The sequence below is a fragment of the Moschus berezovskii genome, chromosome 22, assembly GCF_049115385.1.
Source record: "Moschus berezovskii isolate FMDL1 chromosome 22, NW_MosBer_1.0, whole genome shotgun sequence".
Lineage (NCBI taxonomy): Eukaryota > Metazoa > Chordata > Mammalia > Artiodactyla > Moschidae > Moschus > Moschus berezovskii.
Window position 1 is genome coordinate 13,839,919 of NC_142481.1, and position 22,368 is coordinate 13,862,286.

General features: G+C 49.6%; 1 protein-coding gene across 1 annotated transcript in view; it reads right to left on the bottom strand.

Annotated features, from left to right (window-relative positions):
- The window catches only part of SPTBN4 (spectrin beta, non-erythrocytic 4), an 80,763-nt gene that overhangs the window by 58,146 nt on the left and 249 nt on the right, over positions 1-22,368 (bottom strand). Inside the window, exons 2-10 of the mRNA XM_055412129.2 lie at positions 22,222-22,358; positions 21,007-21,303; positions 18,928-18,935; positions 18,351-18,537; positions 7,398-7,549; positions 6,085-6,258; positions 4,881-4,972; positions 3,857-3,937; positions 2,219-2,334 (exon numbers count right to left, since the gene is read on the bottom strand). Of these exons, the coding sequence (XP_055268104.2) occupies positions 2,219-2,334; positions 3,857-3,937; positions 4,881-4,972; positions 6,085-6,258; positions 7,398-7,549; positions 18,351-18,537; positions 18,928-18,935; positions 21,007-21,303; positions 22,222-22,358 (1,244 nt within the window). The remainder of the gene's footprint in view (positions 1-2,218; positions 2,335-3,856; positions 3,938-4,880; positions 4,973-6,084; positions 6,259-7,397; positions 7,550-18,350; positions 18,538-18,927; positions 18,936-21,006; positions 21,304-22,221; positions 22,359-22,368) is intronic.

Sequence of the window (22,368 nt, forward strand, 5' to 3'; positions counted from 1 at the left end):
ACTGTCTGGAACACTGTTCCCTTTTCCATGTGCCAAACTCCCACTCACCCTTCAGGGTTCCACTCAAGTTTCCTCAAATAAGCCTTCCTGTTCATCCTGTCTAGACACGATCTCCTCCTGTTATTCTTCCTCGTGGTCTCTTATCATTTCCTCCTAGAATATATCACAATTTATAATTGTGTGTGTGTGTGTGTTAGTAGCTCAGTTGTGTCTGACTCTTTGCAACCCACTAGGCTTCTCTGTCCATAGAATTCTCCAGGCAAGAATACTGGAGTGAGTTCCCTTCCTTAGAGGATCGAACCCGGGTCTCCCGCATTGCAGGCAGAATCTTTACCATCTGAACCACGAGGGAAGCCTAATTTCGAATTACATATTGCCTTATGTGATTGTGTCTTTATTGAGTTTAAGCTCCATGAGGACAAGGGCTATGCCTGTCTTTTACCACTGTCCCTGCCATGCCCAGCACACAGCAGAAGCTCAAAAGATACATAAACTAAGTATATGAATGGTATATGAAGTTTGAGGTCAAGGACATGGGCTTTGAAGGCAGCCTGAGCTTGAATCCTAACTCAACCACTTACTCACTCAATATCCTAATAAAATAGATCAAACTGCTCTGAGTTCAGTTTCCGCATTGTTACGGTAAGGACAGTCACAGTGCCTGCCACCTAAGAACACTATGAGTATCAGGGAGAATACTCACAGTGGCATAGAGGAGAAACTCAATAAATCCTGATTATCATTTCAGTTTACCCACTGAATGTATAGCATCATACTTGGCCCTTCTTCTTCTTCACCTCATAAAACTGACATCCAATAAACATCCACTATGTGCCACGCGCTGTAAGAGGCAGGGCAGAGGAATGATTAAGACCCTGAACTCTGGAATCAGAAAGTACTGTTTACTGCATTTTCAGTATGATGCTAGAGGAGTGACTCCACATCTCTGAGCCTTCCTTTCCATCAGTTTATGACAGGATTGATGACTTCTATCCACCTGAATCAGTATGAGGATGAAAGGGAGCAGTGTTGATACAATTTCCAGCCATGTGCCTGGCTCAGAAAAAGGAAGCAACCGTTATTCCAGATGCAGGGGATTGGTGGGGTATGATCATGGCCATTACCCTAGAGATGGGGGGCTGGTATTGGGTGTGATCATGAATTTGGAATGAGGTTGAAGTCAGGGGTGGGGTTGGGGACAGACTGAAAATGGGAAGGGCTTGGGGATGAGGGCAGAGCTGTGGATGCAGGCAGAAATAGGGATGGGCTGGGGATGGGAATGAAGATAGTGTTGGAGATTGGGTTGGGGGTGGTGTTAGTTTTAGGGATGGGGCTGGGGTTGGGGGGGTTGGGTTTAGTAGGGAGGTGATTAAGGATGGGGTTGAAAGCGAAAGTCACTCAGTCATGTCCAACTCTTCGGGATCCCGTGGTACAGTCCATGGAATTCTCCAGGCCAGAATACTAAAGTGGAGAACCTTTCCTTTCTCCAGGGGATCTTCCCAGCCCAGGGACCAAACCCAGGTCTCCTGCATTGCAGGTGGATTCTTTACCAGCTGAACCACAAGGGAAGCCCAAGGATGGGGTTGGGACAGCTATATTTAAAATAGATAACCAACAAAGACCTACTGTATAGCACATGGGACTCCACTCAATGTTTGCGGCAGCCTGGATGGGAGCGGAGGATGCGAGTGGAGTTTGGGGGAGAATGGATACATGTATTTGTATGGCTGAGTCCCTTCCCTGTTCACCTGAAACTATTACTATCACAGCATTGTTAATCACCTAGACCCCAATACAAAAGTAAAAATTAAAAAATAAAAAAAGGATAGAGTTGGGGAAGGAGGGTTAAGTTGAACTCAGGAATGCAGATAGGGTTGGGTTTGAGACAGAGATGAACAGGAATTCCCTGGCAGTCCAGTGGCTAGAACTACAGGCTTTCACTGCCAAGGACACAGGTTCAGTCCCTCATTGGGGAACTAAGATCCAGTGAGTCCCACAGCGTGGACAAAAAAAAAAAAAAGGGTAGAGACAGAGAAAGTAGCAGATATGGAGCCCGGAAGCGGGTAGGATTCTTGATGAGGAAGAGGTGGGGACTGGGAGGGAGTTAAATTTGAAATGATCTTGGGCTTTGGGCTGGTGGTGCAGTTGAGTTTGGGGGCAGCACTGGATCTGGGAGTCCCTAAGAAGGAAACCCGGGCTGGGGCCATGCAGGGCTCACCCTCAGGGTCCAGGAGACGTGCCAGCCCCAAGTGCTGCTCAGCCGTGCGGAAGGCTCTCTGCAGGTTGTAGTTGGCATTGGACTTGGTGAGCTTGCTGAAGTCCACAAGATCAGGCCTGGGCAGGGGCACAGAGCGGGCAGGCAGCAGGCAGGCTCCAAAGCCGGTGGGCAAACGGGTGAAAAGACATCCTTGTCTGAGTCCCACCCAGGGTGAGGGCAGGAGGAGCACAACCCGGCCAAGGGGAAAGCCGTGTGTACTGGTGCGTGTCTGTGCACCATGGAGCTGTGGGGCAAGCTCTGTGTGAGGGCATGTGTAAAGAAAAGTGAAGTCGCTCAGTCGTGTCCTACTCTTTGCGATCCCATGGACTGTAGCCTACCAGGTTCCTTCGTCCATGGAATTTTCCAGGCAAGAGTACAGCAGTAGGTTGCCATTTCCTTCTCCAGGGGATCTTCCCGACCCAGGGATTGAAACCAGGTCTCCCACATTGAAGGCAGACGCCTTCCCTTCTGAGCCACCAGGGAAGCTCACATGTACATCTGACTTTATGACACACACGTGTCTATGTGGGTGGGTTCTGTACTGTATTGTGTAGCGCTTGGAAGTGTGAGGTTCGGAGCCCACTCTCTTGACTCAAACCCCAACCCAGCCTTCTCCTGGCTGTCACTCTGAGTGAGTTACTGTCTTTCTCTGTGCCTCCATTTCCTCCTTTGTAAAAAGGGGAGAATAATAGGCTCTGCCTATAGGCTCACTGAATATTAAATGACTTATTGGAAAGCACTTAGAACATGCCGAGTACACTCAGTGATGTTCCCATTGTTAGCAGGACTCCAGTTAGAGCTTGTGGGTTGATGGGCATGTAGGTGGGGCTGGGTCTCCCCGAATACATGAGTGTGTACGTGTGGGTTGTGGCTTCCTTCACACCGGAAGCAAGTCCCTTCCAGTCTCAGGCCTCAGTTTCCCCCATCTGTCATATGAACAGGCCTATTATTACGGATCACGTGTGTGTATGCTCAGTTGCTTTAGTCGTGTCCGACTCTTTGCAACCCCACGGACTGTAGCTGGCCAGGCTTCTCTGTCCATGAGATTCTCCAGGCAAAAATACTGGAGTGGGCTGCCATGCCCTCTTCCAGGTTATGGATCATGATGTGGGTGCAATTTATCTGGGAACCCTTCCCCAGCCAGCTCGGCACCAGACCCTAAAGCAGGAAAAGGTGGATGTGCAGGGAGCCAGAAGGAGGACTTGGGGGCTCACTATGAGGAAGAACTTTCTGATAGGAGGAGGCGCTGTGCACACACCAGATTCAACCATCCATAGCAAGTGAGCTGCTGGGAACACCCAAGCAGCAGGTCCAGGTAGAAGTTGTATATGTGAATGCATATATGCAGGAGTGCACACATCTCTGGGAGGGCATAAAGGTCTCCGTGTGTGCACAGGGTCTGTGTGTGTGTGTGTGTGCATCTCTGTGTAAATGTGGAAGAGCATGTGTGTGAATGGAAATGCGTATGTAAGCAGAGAGGTGAAGGGAGTGGGTCCTGTGTCCGTGAGTGGCATCTGTACACATCCGTGTATAGGTGAGTACCCGAGGGACAGGGTGGGGGTAGGGTGCAGGGCAGAGCTGCCCCAGGCCAGGTGGTACCTGTGCCGGTGAATGAGGGCATTGAAGGCCAAGCCGTCACGCCAGCTGGTGGTGAAATTCTGGATGTTTACCTCAGGGTAACTGGCAGCGTGGAAAGGAGAGACAGAAGCAGAGATGGAGGAAGTCCAGAGGAAAGAGAGAGGGAGGAAGAGACAGAGATGGATGGATGGGCGGGCGGACGACAAACGGTAAATGATGGAAAAGTAGGTAGGCGGGCAGATGGGCAGACAGACACAGAGGGTACACAGGCATACGAGGAGAGACAGGAAGGAAGGAGGGTTAGAGGGAGAGAGATGGAGGTGGGGAAAGGAAGAAGGCAGGAGAGAGAGAGGGGAGGGAGAGGTCAGAGCAAGGAAAAGCAGATGCGGAGGTACAGACAGACGCGCGCGAGAACAGACAGTGCTGCGAGGCAGACGGGCAGCCCCAGGAGCACGAGAGACAGAATGCCTGGTCTCCATCCACGCCAGCCCCTGCCTCCTTCCTCCCCAGGCTGCTCTCCAGAGGGCACTCGAGTTTCAGGCCAGGCCCTTCCCAGCAGGACAGAGAGGTGGGGGACCAGGGGGCATGCCCAGCGGCGTCTGTGTGCCCCTCTCCTCAAACCCGCTGAAGACACCAGGACCCTGCACGTCCCACCCCAGCTGCCTGAGCCCTGGGTGTGCCTTCCTAGGCTGAGCGGGCTACTCTCAAGGGTGTGGGGCGGCGGACAGCTCGGGAATAGGGCCCAGGGGTCCCACACAGGTGCACTTGAGGCCTCTAGAGGTGCGGGACCAGGTGGGAGGAGAGAAGGGAGCAGGCTGGGGACAGCCCCCCACCTCCCGGCATTGTTCCCCTGAGGAGTCCCAGTTCTTCCAGATTGTGATACAGGTTACACTGTGATACGGGATTGTGAAACATCAAGGCTGGAAGAGTTTGGTAACTTCAGATGTAACTTTTGACGCTGAGGACTTGAGCCGCCCCTTGCGCCCCTGTCCCAGAGGGAAGCCCAGAGGTGAGAGCCGGGCTCCCCTGAGGATGGGGGACTTACCCAGCTGTCTTCATCTGACACCACAAGAGCAGCGCGTCCTTGGCTGAGCGTGTCTCTCTGTTGTCCTCGGTCTCAATCTTGATGACTTGAATCTGTGAGGACATAAACATGGCTGCTGGGGTCTGGAGGGCTTGAGGCTGGGAGACACCCCACCCACACCCTGGGGGGACAGAGGAGATGGGAGAGGTGGCTTCAGGCTCAGGGTGGGGGCACCAACTCTCTCCCCTACCCCTTCCCCTATGGCATGTCTGCTCCCCCCTACCCGGAGTCTTTCCTACCTGGCCCCGTCTTCACCTGCCTATGCCCCAACCCTGTCCAGCTCCAGCCTCTTCCTTGGGCTTCCAGCTCCCAATCGTGGTGATGACCCCCAGTCCAGAGGGATATTTCTAAGTCTGATGATGCCTTTTCTCTTGATAAAACTCTAATTTCTCCCCATCTCAGTCAGAATAAGATCAAATTGTTAATCACAGATCACCTAGGCCCTGCCGACCCTTCTGACTCATCTCCTCCCTGTGTCCCCCTTGCCTCCTAGTCTCTAGTCATACTGGTCTTTCTTTTCCTGCAACATGCCAAGTTCATTCCCACCCCAGGGACTTTGCATCTGCTGTGCCCTCTGCCTGGAAGGCTTTTCCCTTTTATCTTCATAATCATTCAGCCACCAGCCTCTCACCAAGCCCTTCTCTGGTCCATACAATCCCTATTACTGCTTTATCATAATCTATTCTTTTCTTCATGGCTCTTTATTTTCTTCTCTGCTTAGAATTGGTCCTTTTCCCACACATGTCTTGTTTACATATTGATGGGTTTATTTATTATCTGTCCACTGCTGCCCCCCATGTCTTGCTCCATAAAGACAGAAAATTTGTCTATTTTGTTTCTGAACTGGAAGCAAGACTGCCTGGATTCCCATTCCAGCTCCACTACCCAGCTGTGTGACCTTGAGCATATTACTTCACCTCTCTGGGCTTCAGTTTCCTTGTTGGTAAATTGGGATAATGAATAATATCTAATTTATGGGGTTATTGTGCATATTAAATGCCAAATGCTTAGAGCAGAGTAAAATCTATACACATGATGATTGTAATGATGGTGTTTCCTGGAGCATATTAGCAACATTTCTGGAATGACTGGATGAGTGGGTGAGGGACAACCTCTTAAGGCCTCCCTCCAGGGGGTGGGCTGGGCTGGGGTCACTTGGGGTCACCTGGAAGCGAAGGATGATGGTCCAGACCAGCCCCAGGGTCAGTCGGTGGTTCCCGTCCACGATGTCATGTGAGCCCACGTTCTCCAGGTGCACACGCTGCTCCTTCAGGAACTGCAGGGCCTTGTCTACGTTTTCCAGTGAGTGGATCCTCATGCGACCACGCGTGGGCCTTGGCTAGGACGGCAGGGGCATTAGGAGAGCCAGGGCCTGGCCAAGAGCACATGCCCTCGTTCTCACCTTTTTCAAAGAAGGTGATCTGCATAACTAGGCCCCTCTACCCCTGCTCCAGGCCACACCCCCCTCAGCTTATCAAAGACCCAGGATCCAATCCTTCTAAAGAAGCTCTGCTCCACTCATAGCCAGACCCTTTCTAAGCCTTGTCCTTTCAGGGCTTACTCTAGTTCCTGGTCCCGCCCCCCCCCCCCCCCCCCCCGCTTCAAGTTAAGCTCCGCCTCTAAACTGAGAGACACACTTTTTATCATGAAGCCCTGCCCCCTGCCCATAGTCTTACTCCCGCCCCTTCAATTGGATCTGGTCCCAGGCCACCACTGTTTTGCCACTAGTCCCATGACCACACCCCTTACTTCCTCCTCTTAAGATTTCAGCCTAGAGCCACGCCCACTCCTTTCAAGCCCCGCCCCACTCCAGGATTCTCCTCTTGTTTATGTTGCTATTCAGTTGCTCTATTCCTTCCAAGGATGCTCCTGTTCTATACCTTGTGCCCCTCAAGACTTCCAGAGCTTCAGGCTCTGGTCCTTTCATCAATCTCAAAGAACCCCATCCTTTGCAATTAAGTCCCAACCAAGCCCAGAAATACAGCTGCAACCCACACATTAAGCCATATCCATACAAGAGTTCCATTTAACCCCCAGACTCCCTCGACCTCGGCCTCACTTTTCCGATGACAACTACACCCTCAACCATAGACCCCTGCAACAGAGTTCTGCCCCAATTTTATAGCCCCTCCTGCTCCCACCTATCCAAGCCAAGCCCTTCTAATAAAGCTCCACACTTCTCCATTAGCCCCCCACCCCTGACAACTTCCAGTGGAGCCCCACCCAAGCCCAGAGTTCCTCCCCGTAGGGCAGCCCTCTCCTTAGACAGAATTCCACCTCTGTTCCAAGCCAAGACCCCAGGCTCTTCCCAACTAAGCTCCACCCTGTGCCATGGCCCCTCCCACCCAAACAAGGGGCCTTTGACCCACTCAGTCTTTCCAGTAAGCACCATCCATTCATCCATTAGCCTGGCCCTGTAGTAGCCCAGCCCGAGACCCCAGGGCGGCCCCCTTTCCCCAGCCCTTCTTGCCCCCTCACCAGCTGCTCCCCGGACAGCACTTCCAGCAGCCGCGTGAGCACGAAGCCGTCCCTGAGGTCTGTATAGAGGTCCCCGATGTGGCAGCCAATGCGGGCGAGATGCGAGTTCACCCACTTGGTGAAGGTTTTCTTCTGCACGGCCTCCCGCTCATCTGAAGGACAGGTCCTGATGAGCCCCCATCTCCTCCCGGAACTCCGCCTTCCAGTTTCACCCCAGCCCTCCAAGGCCCAGGCAGTCCTTGCCCAGGCCCAGCTCTCTGCAACTATCAGGTCTTTGTACAGGTGCTTCCCCCTCTCTGGGACGCCCTTCCCTCACCCTGCTCTGCTGTCCTTTATTTATTTATTTGCTGTCCTTTAAAATTTTCCTGAGATATCACTTCCACAGGAAAACTGTCTTGTATCTTACCCTACTCAGCTCTGTTCATTTGTTCAGTAAGTATTCAAGCACCCACTATGTGCCTGGCACTGTTCTGGGCTCTGAATTCAGTCAGAGCCCTTTCCTGGCAGAGCTCAGTTTAGTGGGGGCACAGATAATAAGCTGGGGCTTCCCCGGATGGTTCCACAGTAAAGAATCCGCCTGCCAGTGCAGGAGACGCATGTTCGATTCCTGGGTCGAGAAAATCCCTTGGAGGAGGAAATGGCAAACCACTCCAGTATACTTGCCTGGGAAACTCCCATGAACAAAGGCGCCTGGTGGGCTACAGTCCTCGGGGTTGCAAAGAGTCGGACACGACTGAGTGACTAAGCACACAGATAACAGTCTAGGGAGCCATAGAGGGTTAAGGAGGGAGGAGAGGATGAGGGTTGGGTCTCAGAAATATCCCTGGCTGCTGTGGGGAGGGTACATCCGAGAGCGCAAGAATGGCAGCCTGGAGCCCAGGGAGGAGACTGGGGAAAGGACTCAGGAGAGACAGGAAGACGCTGGATCAGGGCAGACACTGAGGGGATGGGAGTGGGGGCATCTTGGAGTTATTTAGAGATGAAAAAGTAAGGGTTAGCCACTGGCAGGCTGTGGGGGAATGAAGAGGAAGGGTCGTGCTGACTGCATGTTCCCTGAGGGCAGGAACCACATCTTCCCCTCTGTAGTAGCTAGACTGTCAGGTTTCCCCCATCCCTGGGGCGAGGAGTAGGCTTGGGATGACTTAAGGGGGCGGTGCAAGGTGGGGAGGACGCGTGCAACTTCTCCTCGATGCTTCCCAAGAAATTGTTTGGGACCTCTCTTCCTGTCATTTCTTTTTTAAATAACAGATTTAGTATGAGCTATAATTCCCATACTATAGAATTTGTCCTTTTAAGTTGTGAATTCAGTAGTTTTTAGCATATTCACAGTTATACGATCATCACCTCTATCTAATATCAGAACACTTTTATCACCCCAGAAAAGAAACCCCATACCTGTTAACAGTCACTCCCTATTCCACCTTTTCCTAACCCTAGGCAATCATTCATCCATTTTGTCTCTAAGGATTTTCCTACTCTGGACACTTCACATAAATGGGATCGTGCAACATGTGGCCTTTTGTGTCCGACTTCTTCCACTCAGCATAATGTTTTCAAGGTTCATCCGTGTTGTGGTATGTAGCAGTTTTTATTCCTTTTTACGGCTAAGTAATATTCCATGCATGCATGGGTGCTGAGTCACTCAGCTGTGTCCCATTCTGTGTGACCCTATGGACTGTAGCTCCCCAGGCTCCTCTGTCCATGGAGATTCTCCAGGCAAGAATCCTGGAGTGGGTTGCCTTGCCTTCCTCCAGCTGATCATCCCGACCCAGGGATCGAACCCACGTCTCCTATGTCTCCTGCATTGGCAGGTGGGTTCTTTACCACTAGAACCACCTGGGAAGCCCCAATGGTCCATTGTATGGATATACCATATACTACCTTGTCAGGGAACTAGATCCCACATAACTAAGACCAAGCTCAGCCAAATAAATAATAGATAAAATTTTAAAATAAATGCTTTTTGAATATACAGAAACAACCCAGTGAATCCAAATGGCATACCGTGTTTGTTTAAATGTGGGTTGTGTGTTTTTGGATGGGATGGGGGACCTGTGTGAACACATGATCACTGATCACACATAAGGAAGTGATGACGGAAAATATGTAAATGGGGTGTTTGCTTATCCTGCTTTCTGACAGCCAATGCCCATAGCAGATTGCAGTTCATGCTGAGGCCTGAGTGGAACTCGAGTGCATCCCCTGAGAGGGGCAGAATGAGGGCAACTGGATTCAGCTCTGCCTTTACTAACGACAGGCTATGTGGGGAAAACCCCAAAGCCCATCCCTCCTCTTTGGGCCTCCGTTTTCCCATTTTCAAAATGAGGGGTTTAGACTAGGTCAGGGTTACTTCAGTGGGCTCTGGGGGACCCTGGATGTTTGGGAATGCATGCTTGGAAAACAAGGACTTGGGAGACTTTTTAATTTTGTAACTTCATTTCCGTGATCTGCAAAGAAAATTAATAGTAACACATCCTGGATGGACTTCCCTGGTAATCCACAGAGCAACACGTGTTCGATCCTTGGTCTGAGAAGTTTCCATGTGCTGCAGGGTACCTAAGCCCACGAGCCGCCACTAGGGAAGCCCCCTCTCCCAGAGCCTGTGCTGCGCAATAAGAGAGGCCTGTGCACCAAAGCAGCCTCCGCTCAACACAACAAGAGAAAGCCTGAGCTCAGCAACGAAGACACAGCAGCGCAGCCAATAAATAAATAGTCTTTTAAAAAAGAAGAGACACATCCTGGACTGTCTAGATGGTGACTTTATAAACTATGCAGTGAGATTTGGGAGTTTGTGATTACAGTCTCTTTAGCATGGGGTTGGGGTCCAGAACTGAAATGCCCACCGGGGCCAGGCAGGCTCCACAAGGGAGAATGAGGCCCTGGTAAAAGGGAGCAGCAGCCACACAGTCCCGCACGACTGGAGCCTCACGGGAGTGAAGGCCCGGTGCTGCCGTACCACGTGATAGCCCACGAGGTGCCAAAAGTCTGGAGACAAGAATCTCCCTATTTTTAAATGCTGGCAACTGATTTACGTTTTTATAAAACACAGTGGGGTTGAAACCAAATGTGTCCTCGAGTGCCAGTTCTGGCCTAAGCTGACACTGAATGTTGACTGTGCCGGTGAGTGCGTGCGGCTGCCTTGCTGGGTGCCTTCCATCTGCCCCTCTGGTGCCACCTTCTCTCTGGTGTAGCTGCTCTGAGCCCAGGGAGGCTGGCCAGGGTGGACCATGGCAATGGGCTCTTGGACCATTAGAGGTTGGGTTTGGCTAGCAGGAGATGAGGGGAGAGAGAACGGGCTGAGGGATTCATTTCCTCCCCAGGGTTTCCTAGTGGTAAAGAACCCTCCTGCCAATGCAGGAGACATAAGAGACACCGGTTCGATCCCTGGATCAGGAAGATCCCCTGAAGGGCATGGCTTCCCTGGTAACTCAGAGGGTAAAGAATCTACCTGCAGTGCAGGAGACCTGGGTTCAATCCCCAGGTCGAGAAGATCCCCTGGAGGAGGAAATGGCAACCCACCCCAGTATTCTTGCCTGGGAAATCCCATGGACAGAGGAGCCTGGTGGGCTACAGTTGTTGGAGTTGCAAAGAGTTGGACATGACTGAACAGTGACAAACACTTTGACTTTCTGTGCTTGACCAGGCTTCCCCCAGGGCCTGGTGGCGCTCCCTACAGCCCCCACTCCTGCTGGGGACGCGTCTCCCCCCTCTCAGCACTCCCTGCCCTGTCCCAGTCCCCGGGATCTCCACACGTCTGTAGACAGTCCCTTCATTAAATTCTCCTCAATTTTACCCTTTTGAGGAGCCCGTCAGCTTCCTCCCGGTCCTCTAGCTGCCACACACATCTTTGGGTTGTCAAGTTCAGTTCAGTTCAGTTCAGTCACTCAGTCATGTCCGATTCTTTGCGACCCCATGAATCACAGCACGCCAGGCCTCCCTGTCCATCACCAACTCCCGGAGTTCACTCAAACTCATGTCCATCGAGTCGGTGATGCCATCCAGCCATCTCATTCTCTGTCGTCCCCATCTCCTCCCGCCCCCAATCCCTCCCAGCATCAGAGTCTTTTCCAGTGAGTCAACTCGGCGCATGAGGTGGCCAAAGTATTGGAGTTTCAGCTTTAGCATCAGTCCTTCCAATGAACACCCAGGATTGATCTCCTTTAGAATGGACTGGTTGGACCTCCTTGCAGTCCCAGGGACTCTCAAGAGTCTTCTCCAGCTGTCAAGACTCTAAGTCAAATTACAATTGTTCTTTGTCTGCCATTGTGCTCATACTATTTTGCCATTTATATATTCTTCCCCACTGTGGTAGTCACCAATTACAAGTGAAATGCAAGCCTACGACTTCCCTGACAGTCCTGTGGTTAAGACTGCACTTCCAATCCAGGGGGCGAGGGTTCCATCCCTGGTCAGGGAACTAGGTCCCACATGCTGTGCAGTGTGGCCAAAAAAAATGTTTTTAAGTGAAATGCATTTCCTTAGAGTAAGACTTTAATTTTTTTACATATTTAATACATCAAGATTTTCATAGAGCAGGGACTAATCTATACTGCTTTCCAAGAAAGGATAGAGACAATATGTAAATGATACATTGGATATTAGTCTGGGAAAAGTGAGGAAGTTGGAGATACCAGGTATTGATGGAAATGTGGGACTATCATAACCCTCATGCCAGCTGGTGGGGTCACTCAGTCATGTCCGACACTTTGGGACCCCATGGGCTGTCACCAACCCCCCAGGCTCCCCTGTCCATGGAATTCTCCAGGCAAGAATACTAGAGTGGGTAGCCATTCTCTTCTCCAGGGGAATCTTCCAGACCCAGGAATTAAAGCTAGGTCTCCTGCATTGCAGGCAGATTCTTTACCATCTCAGCCACCAGGGAAGCCCACTCTGAAGACAATCTGAGTCAAATTAAATTAGTGCATTCCCTCTGTGAGCCAACAATTCTTTCCTGACGTACATGTCCTATAAACACTCCCACATGGGTTTTTTTTTTTTAATGTTTATTATTTATTTATTTGGCTTCACCAGGTCTTAGTGGCAGCATGTGGGATCTAGCTGCCTGACCAGGGACTGAACCCAGTTCCCCTGCATTGGGAGGGCAGGGTCTCAGCCACTGGACCACCAGGGAAGTCCCTCCACACTGGTTTATAAGGAGCCCACATGATGAGGCCTCAGCGCAGTGCTATTTGCTGGGAGGGGGCAGGGACAGGTTGAGGGCTGGAGAGAGCCTGGTTGTCCATCACTGGGAAAGTGGAGCATGGTGGGTACACACTGTCAACTCCACGCAGCAGTTAGACTAGAGGCACACAGAGCCACATGGATGAGTCCTGAGGCTCTAAGCCACAGCGCTGAATGAGAACATAATGCCAAAAATGCAATCAAGACTACGATAAAACATGCATTGATTAGCCATACCTGTATGTACAAACCCACACATATAGGGCTCCCAGATTTACAGCAAAGTGAAATGGCAGCTCAGTAGGGAAAGGAAAGGCTCTTCAATAAGTGGAGCTGAGTCAACTGGACATTCATGGAGGGTGGGGGGGCGGGGGAGAAAAGAACTTTGAGCCACACTGTATACAATAATAAATATACCAAATACCATTTGGCTTATAAATCTAAATGTGAAATGAATGCAGTAACGCTTTCAGAGGAAGACATCAAAGAATATCTCCATGACCTTGGTGCAGGCAGTTTCTTACACAAGACATAGAGTGTGAGCCATATAGGAAATCATGATTAAATAATTATCAAATTAAATTACCTTTAAATTAAGAAACACTGTCCAACAAAGGGCAACATTAAGGGCTTCCCTGGTGGCTCAGTGGTAAAGAATCCACCTGCCAATACAGGAGACACGGGCTTGACCCCCCTGATGTGGGGAGATCCCACGTGCTGTGGAGCGACTAAGCGCCACAACTACTGAGCCCACACGCGCTGGAGTCCAGGCGCCACAATAAGAGAAGCCATTGCAATGAGAAGCCTGAGCACCGCAAGGAAGAGTAGCCCCTGTTCGCCACAACTAGAGAAAGCCCTCGAAGCAATGAAGACCCAGCACAGCCAAAAATAATAAATCAAATTATTTTTTAAAGGCAACATTAAGAGAATGAAAAGACAAGGCACATAGTGGGAGAAAATATTCAGAACACATATATCAGACAAAGGATCTGCACCCAAAGTATATAAGAACACCCACAAAACAGAAAAAAGGCAGGAAGGGATTTCTGTGGTCGTCAAGTGGTTAGGACTCTGCGCTTTGAATGGAAGGGGTGAGAGTTTGATCCCTGGTTGGGGAATTAAGCTTCCATACACTGCCTGCAGTGCAGCCAAAAAAAAAAAAAAAGGCAAGAAAATTAATAAGAAAGTAGACAAAAGACTTGAATGGGCACTTCACAGGAGCATATCCAAAGAGTAAATCTTTGAAGAGGTGCACCACTTCATTAGTTGCTTTTAGTCATCAGGGAAATGCAAATTAAAACCACAATAGAATGCACATCCATCAGAATGGTTAAAATTACAAAGACTGACCACATCAAGGGTTGGATGTACAGCAACTGAATCACTCATACACTGCTGGTGGGAATGTAAAATGATCCAAACCAGAAGTTTCTTCTAAAGTTTAGATATACACAAACCAAATGACACAACAATTTCACTGCTGGGTGGGTATAAGCCATCAGAAATGAGTGCCTATATCCTACACAGTTCAGAGCAGCAATAATCTGTAATAACTTGTGATACCACTAGTTACTAGTTTGTAATCTTCTGGTTTGTGATAGTCCCAAAGTAGAAGCAACTCAAATGCTCATCAACAGATGAACAGATAAGCTATGCCATAATTACATGTTGGAATACTATACAGCAATGAAAAGGAACAGCCTACAAGTACAGGTAGACATGGATGAATCTCATGAGTCGAGTGCTGAGTGAATCAAACCAAACACAGAAGGGTAGCCACTACATGATCCTATTTATATCAAGTTCAAGTGCCAGCAAACTGAATGTACACTGTTAGAAGCAAAGACAGTGTTTACTCCCAGGATGATATAGAGGCAGCCTGAGGGGGGCTTCTCTGGGGCTGTCAGAGTCTGTTTCCCAATCTAGTTATAAGGGGGTACTCATTGTGGAAATGCTGGCCACACAATATATTTGTTTTCTCTGTGCATGTGATATTTTAATAAAGAGTTTTAAAAAATGGATGCATGCACAGGAATTAGCAATACATGTTGCAAACTTACCCACTCGCAGAGAAAAAAATTTGCATTAAAACAATCAGAATGATTGCCTATAAGAGAGAAGGCATTGATGTGAGATTTGGGAATAAAAGAGAAGAAAAGAGTAGATCAAGAGAATAGGGGCCTTCCCTGGCAATCCAGTGGCTAAGATTCTGAGTTCCCAATGCAGGGGACCCCGGTTCCATCCCTGGTCAGGGAACTAGATCCCACACGTTGCAACTAGGAGTTCAAATGCCGCAACTAAAAGACCCTGCGTGCTGCAACTAAGACCAGAAGCAGACAAATAAATACATAATCTTTTTTCTTTTAAGAGAAAGAGAGAGAATGGGGCCTCACACAGACACATGAGACCAGCAAACCACAAATTCTCTGCGCACGGGGTCCAGACAATTTTTTAAATAAATTCATGCAAAAACATTTACAGAGGTCTCTGCTCAAAGATTTAGCTTTAGTTTGAATAAAGAAAACCATGAGAGAAGTGGGCAAAGAGATGCAAAAGAAAATGCACGGTAGCTGTCGATGTCATAATAATATTTTGCGCAGTAGGATAGCAGCATCTTGACATCCTTGTTAAGCTGAAGTTACTGGTTTTGTGGTTTGAGTCTCAATCCAACTTATGTGTTTTAGTTCCAGAACAAGCATAAGAGATATAAACAGAGCTGTGTGTTTTTGTACATTTAAGAAAACCATGGTTCAATGATAATAGTTATACGTGGAATCTAAAATATGACATCAATGAAACAGAAACAGACTCACAGACACAGAACGTGGGGGTGGGAGAGGGATGGACTGGGAGTTTGGGATTAGCAGATGCAAACTGTTGTAAATATATAGACTGGATAAACAACAAGGTCCTACCATATAGCACAGGGAGCTATATTCAATATCCTGTAATAAACCATAATGGAAAAGAAGAAAGATAACAGAAAACCACAGTTGTAGTAATTTAAGTAGACACAGTGAGTGTATGAGAAAGCTTTTTTCCTTAAAGGGGGTCCCTACATTTCTCCTGACTTCCCTGGTGGCTCAGACAGTAAAGCGTCCGACTACAATGTGGGAGACCTGGGTTCGATCCCTGGGTCAGGAAGATCCTCTGGAGAAGAAAATGGCAACCCACTCTAGTACTCTTGCCTGGAAAATCCCATGGATGGAAGAGCCTGGTAAGCTACAGTCCGTGGGGTCGCAAAGAGTCGGACACGACAGCGATTTCACCTTACATTTCTCTGGACTAGATGCTATCTGAAGTGTCTGGGGCTAGTGTTCTCGAATCAGTGGTTCTTAATGATCCTCACATTGCCACATCCCACCTCTGCATAAAATCTCCCCATAGTCCCAGGTGCCCTCAGACTCCTGAATGGCCAACAAGGCCCCTCAAGATCTGGCTGCCACTGCCTCCTCTCCCATCATCTTTACTCACCACCTCACTCCAGCCACTCTCAAATTCTGGAGGTCTTGCCTATGCTGTTCCCTCCCTCTGGAATATTCTTCCACTCTCTTCCCCAGCATTCACTCCTGTTCGTCCTTTGGAGCGCAGCTTAGCCATCTTCTCCTCCATGAAGCACTCTGATCCTCTCTCCTGAATCAGGCCCCTCATCTGGGCTCCTAAGCTCTGAGCTTCCCCATCTGGCCTCTTCCCATGCCTCCCCCATCTCGGCTCTGATCCCTGTGGCTCATCACAGCCAGGCTGGATCTAACTTTCCCACAGACTGGCAGCCCTGGAGAAGCAGGACCTGGGCTGTCTCTGTCACCACTATGTCCCTCCTATCGTCCAAGCACAGAGCAGGCCAAACGCAGAGCACAAGAGCACAGTGCAGACACTGCCTAAATATTTTGTGAATGAAATAATAAATTCTAGAATTCTAAGTGGATACATTCCCAAGGTTTTAAATCTCAGAGTCTAAAAATACATTTTTGGGATGTCTCTGGTGTTCTTGTGGTTAAGATTCTGCACTTCCAATACGAGAGGTGTGGGTTCAACCCCTGGTCAGAAACCTAAGATCCCACATGCTGTGTGGTATGACCAAAAAAATGAAAAAATAAAATACAGTTTTAAATTTTCATGAGTATATGTTTGTCTCCTTCTAGGTGTTGAAACCAGAGGAAGCCAGCAATCCATGGGTTGAATCTGGTTCAGATTTTGTGCACTTATTTACAGTTTCTTTTTTAAATTGGGAAACGTCAGATAAACATCAGAGCTAATAGCTCTGGGCCCACATTTCCCAAGGTTTAGAGCTGGTGACCAGTTGACCAGAGCACCCAGTTGACCACAGCCCCTAAGCCACTCACTTGTGTATGTCACCTGCTTCCCCAGAGGCCCATGAGTTTAACAAGGTGCTCAACATCTTATAAAGTTCCAAGAATCAGTATTGAAGATCCCACAATTGTCAAATGCTGAGTTATTAACATTCTGAGATTCTGAGGGAACTGATACTGACTTTGGGATTTTAAGATTTCACGACTCTGACAATATATATTTTATGTGTATAACATGCCACATTTCTGAGATATTGACATTCCAAGGGTCAATGTGCTAAGGGTCTAATGTTTTAAAGGCTTACAATTATGGAATTGTGTGTCTGAGAAGGGTCTTTGCTCATAAAACTTTAGTATTGATGATTAAACACTTCTGAGGTTCTAAAACTTCATGAATACAGAGTCCAAAGGATCAAGAACTTAAACTTTCAAAAGTCTAAGGTCCTAAGATTCTATACAGTTCTTTGGTCTTTGCTTATATTGTCCTAAAACATCAAAGTAGTGTGACCAACCATTCTAGTTGACCCAAGACTGAGGGTTTCAGTGCAAAAAAACATGAAGGTGTGGTCATTCTTTCTCAAAGTGCTCAACATATATGCTTCTAATCTGAAATCCTAAAGCTTTAGGATTATAAAACCCTAAGGACCTATGAGATGGCTGGATGGCATCACTGACTCGATGGACATGAGTTTGAGTGAACCTCGGGAGTCGGTAAAGGACAGGGAGGCCTGGTGTGCTGTGATTCGTGGGGTCGCAAAGAGTCGGACACGACTGAGCAACTGAACTGAGCTGAACTGAAGGAACTATGTGTATTAGAGTCTAGATTTCTGAGGCTTTAAGATTCTAAGACCCAACAATTAAAATGTCTAAGATCAGTGATTACAAAGTTCTGTTTACAAGAGTCTCCATTTCTAAAGGTCTTGGATTCAAAGAATCTCTGAGTATGGCATTCCATTGTCCTAAGATGCTAGATGTCAGCATTTGGGAATTCTAAGGAAGCACACTTAGAAAGTCCCACTTTTCTGGGATTGTACATTTCTAAGGTTCTATGAGAGGTTTCCCAGGTGGCTTAGTGGTAAGAATCCGCCTGCCAATGCAGGAGACATGAGTTCGATCCCTGGGTCAGGAAGATCCCCTGGAGAAGGAAATGGCAACCCACTCAAGTATTTTTGCCTGAAGAATCCCATGGACAGAGGAGCCTGGTGGGCTAACAGTTCTTGGGGTCACAAAGGAGTTGGACATGCTTAGCAATTAAACAACAACAATACTGGACACCACAGATAGAGAACAAGTTTCCATTACCATAGAAAGTTCTACTGGAGAGTGTAGGTCTAAAGACTCAAGTTCCAAGTGTCTGTAACCCTCTTTCCATCCTCCAGGTCATCAAGGTATACGGACACCACCCCAGCAGTGCCTTCCCTTCCTTCTCTCCCACCCCCAACCCCAGCCCTCTTCCAGGTACCTGCCAAGGCCTTGATCCGGGAGCACTCAAAGAGTGAGGCTGCTGCAGTGGAGGCGGCTGGCTGCTCCCGCTCCCAGCCCCGATCGGGACTGTCCCAGCGGGCTGCAGGGTTGTTATTATTGGGGGCTGGTAGCCCCTCCATGTTGTCCACTTCCCCTGGTACCTGAGCCATTGGGGGCAATGAGGCCTGGGGATAAGGAGAGACAGGTAAGGGATAGGGGCTGAGTTCATAAGTCCCACTTCTTTTTTAAAAATTTCTTTATTTGGCTGTGCCAGGTCTTAGTTGCAGCACGCAAGATCTTAACTCTTCATTGTGGCAAGCAGGATATTTACTTGTGGCACATGGGCTCTGTTTTCCTGACCAGGGATCAAACCCAGGCCCCCTGCATCGGGAGCATGGAGTCTTAGCCACTGGACCACCAGTAAAGTCTAGAGATCCCACCTCTAACAGGGACTGACCATGAGTTCTGTCCCCTCTCTCACCTTCAGTTTCTCTGTCTTTAGAAGGGAGGGACATGATAATAATGACAATAATTTTCACCCTAACCACATCATAGGGCTGTGGTAAAACACCCACCTTAACACCTAGCAGAGGGTAAGGGCTCAGCAAATTGTCACTGTTAGGACTCCATGGTGGTCCAGTGGTTAAGACTTGGCACTTCCACTGCAGGGGTCATTGATTCAATTTCTAGTTGGGAAACTAGAGATTGAACCTATAAGATCCTGCATGCCATGTGGCCTCCCCCCTAAAAAACTGTCACTGTTATTGTTAGAATTATAGCATTGTTATCAATAGAACTATATAAGGCAGTATCAATAATAATTAACATTTATTGAGCACTTGCACTGTGCTCAGTACTTTGTATGCATTATATCTTATTTAATTCCCAGAAATTTAACAATCTAAAAAAAGGTATTGTTAGGCCTGTTTTACAGAGGAGGAAGCTGAGGCACAGAGGGGTAATTCACTTGCCCAAAATCACACAGCTAGTGAGTAACCAGGATTGAAACTTAGTCACTGTGATTGAATAACTGCATTAACGGTCTCAATTCTTCATCCGTATAGCCACGTCCTCTGCCATATAGCTCCTCAGTGTTCTCCCACTCTGGGGATGGGAGGAATGAAAGAGTGGGGTTGAGTCGGGGGAAGCCCTACCCCCTGACTCTGGGCTTGGCCACATGACTTGCTTTGACCAACAGAATTAGGTAGAAGCACTAGTGAGTTCTGAGCCCAGGACTTAGGAGATCTTGCATGTTTTTGCTTGTGTTTGACTGTGGCCATGAGAAAAACATTGCAGGGCTAGGCCAAGTCCAAGGCCCTCATCACAGCCAAGGCCAGCCTCAGCAACCAACTGTCAACATCCCCCTACCCATCCTAACCGGGAAATAAGCTCAGATGAGCCCAAGTCACTGACCTCAGATTAACTCAAGGCTAAATAAATGCCTAGTGTTTTATGACACTGAGTCTGGGGGTGGTTTTCTTATGTGGCATTATTGTGGCACTAGCTGACGGACATACTATCTGACTCTAGAGTGATGCTCCAGAACACTGCCAGATTGTAAATATGAAATTTAAGGGTGTGGGAGATACTAGATACATCTCCTCCATAGAACCCCAGGCCTGATTCTAAGACTAAGAAAAGAGGGAGTTGGGAGGAGCTCAATGTCCCCATTCTCAAAATATTCAGACAGTACCCCCCAAACCAGATTTTAGGAAGCCAGGGTCTAGGTCTTGGTCAATGTAGTAGAGACTGTCCCTTTCCATAGACACTCAAAAATCCATTATTATCATTCCTGTCTTCCATGGAAAGCTTTAAGTGGGCACCTGTGTGACCTTGGCCAAGTCACCTTTTCTAGGGCTCAGTTTGTTCATCTGTAAAATGGTAACAATAATAATAGTACCCATTTCCTAGGGGTGTTTGAAGATGAGAGAATTAATGATGTAGGGAACATGGTATCAAGTACACAGTAAGCCCTCAATACACAGGCCTTGCTATTACTATTCATCCTCCAGTCACATATCTTAGCAAATCAAAGTGCCTGTGCTGAAGTCAGACAAAAATGAGTTCAAGTCCTGCTTTATTCTTGCTGTATCTTTAAACCCGATTACCTTTAACTTGGCTTCTCCGTGCCTCAGTGTCCCTCCCTGTTAAACGGTGAACACAACTGTTTCCTCAATGGAGGATACTTGGGGATGGAAAGGCGCTTAGCACTTGGTGAGCTCTCGGTCAGGCTGGCGGTGGAACAGCCCTGTCTATTACGTGATTCAACTGGGAAGGAAGGGAGAAGGCGGTGGGGGCGGTGAAAAGGGGTGTTCTGAGGGCCCCAGTAAAGGTTGGTCGGGCGAGGCTGGGGATAGGAGCTGAGAGCCGATGCTTTAACCCTTCCAAGGCCGCGCCTCTCTCTCCCTACAGTCTAGTCACTGTTCCCAAGGAGGGGGGCCTGGGAAGGACAAGGCTTGGATGGAAGACCCACGTATGGCGCCGAGGTTGGACTGGGGTGAGGGACTGGGGACTCATTCTGCCCTCGACCCTCTGCCTCCCCTAGCCGGGGAGACCCTCCGGGCTCAGGCCATGCCCACGGGGCGCGGGGGAGGGATGCTCAGGCAGGTGGGAAGATGCTGGAGGGAGGGGCTATCCGCCCCCACGCCGCTCACCTGGTCCCGCGGCCGCCGGTGCCGCTGTCCCTGCCGCTCGCCGTGGCCGACAGCCCTCCCGGTCGGTGTCCTCGGCCCGGCCCGGCCCAGCCGGCTCGGCTCGGCCCCACCGGCTCCGCCGCTCGGCCAGATCCGCATGCGCCGCTGCCGCCGGCGCGCCTCCTCCCGATCGCGCGGCCGCCGCGCTCGGCGCGCCCCCGGGACCCTCTCCCGCCCGCGGGTCCCCAGCCAACCCCGTCCGCCTGCAGCGCCTGCCCACGCGCGGCCACACGCCCGGCCACGGCGTGCGATACACAGCTGCAGGGGCCGGAGGCAGCGTCACGCACTGCACACTCCCACGGGGTCACACACTCCCTCACTGCCACACGCCCGCCGGGTCGCATTCAGCGTCACAAGGACTATCCACATCCACACGCTCACACTGTCGCCCGCTTATTCGGGTCACGCAGGGTCAGATATTCAAAATGTGTCACGCAGTCACAAGCTTGCACGAGGTCCCGCGATGAAACGGTGCCCGACAGCGTCACACACTGTAAAACACTAATTGTGTCACCACCATTCACGTGGAGTCATATACGAGCACACATGTGCCACACACTATAGCACACTTCCATGGGATCGCAGAGTATCATTGACTCACACATCACACACGGCTTCACCATCACACAGCGTCACACACTTTTAAACACTCAAACTTACACACTCACATGGGAGTCATACATCCTGCACTGTCACACACACGTTACACAGTCACAGGTCACAAATAACATCACAACAACAGTAACACCCACAGCCACACTCAAATGATGTCACAGAGTCACACACGAGTCACACACTCCCCTATATCACAACTCACACATGTCCCACACTCACACCATATCCCCCAGCGTCATGGATGCATATAGGATCACAAACGGCCATACTATCCACCGGTGTCACCACAAGGCCACAGAGGTAGAGTGTCAGTGCCTTCCGCACGTGGTGTCACACATAGTCTCACACTGTAATACGGTGTTTTACACAGAGGGCACAAGTGTCTTCCACAATCATGCTCTCCCTTGGGGTTATTCGCAGAGTCACACAGGGTCAACACGGGCACACAGACACGCAGGTACACAGAGTCACCCTCACGCACCCACACTGTCCCGCCTCGCTTTCTCCCCTTGTAGCCTTGGGAGGCCGTGGGGCGCTATGTGAGCCCCAGGTCAGACTCACGGCCGTGAGAAAGGAGGCGTGAACGAGGAGAGATCTGTGGGCGGGGCCCGCGCTCGCTCCGCCCCACCCCGGGAGGCTGGAGCGCGGAGGCGGTGCTCTCCGTCCACCTTCGCGCACCGCCAGACACGCCTTCCAGGCTAAGTGGCG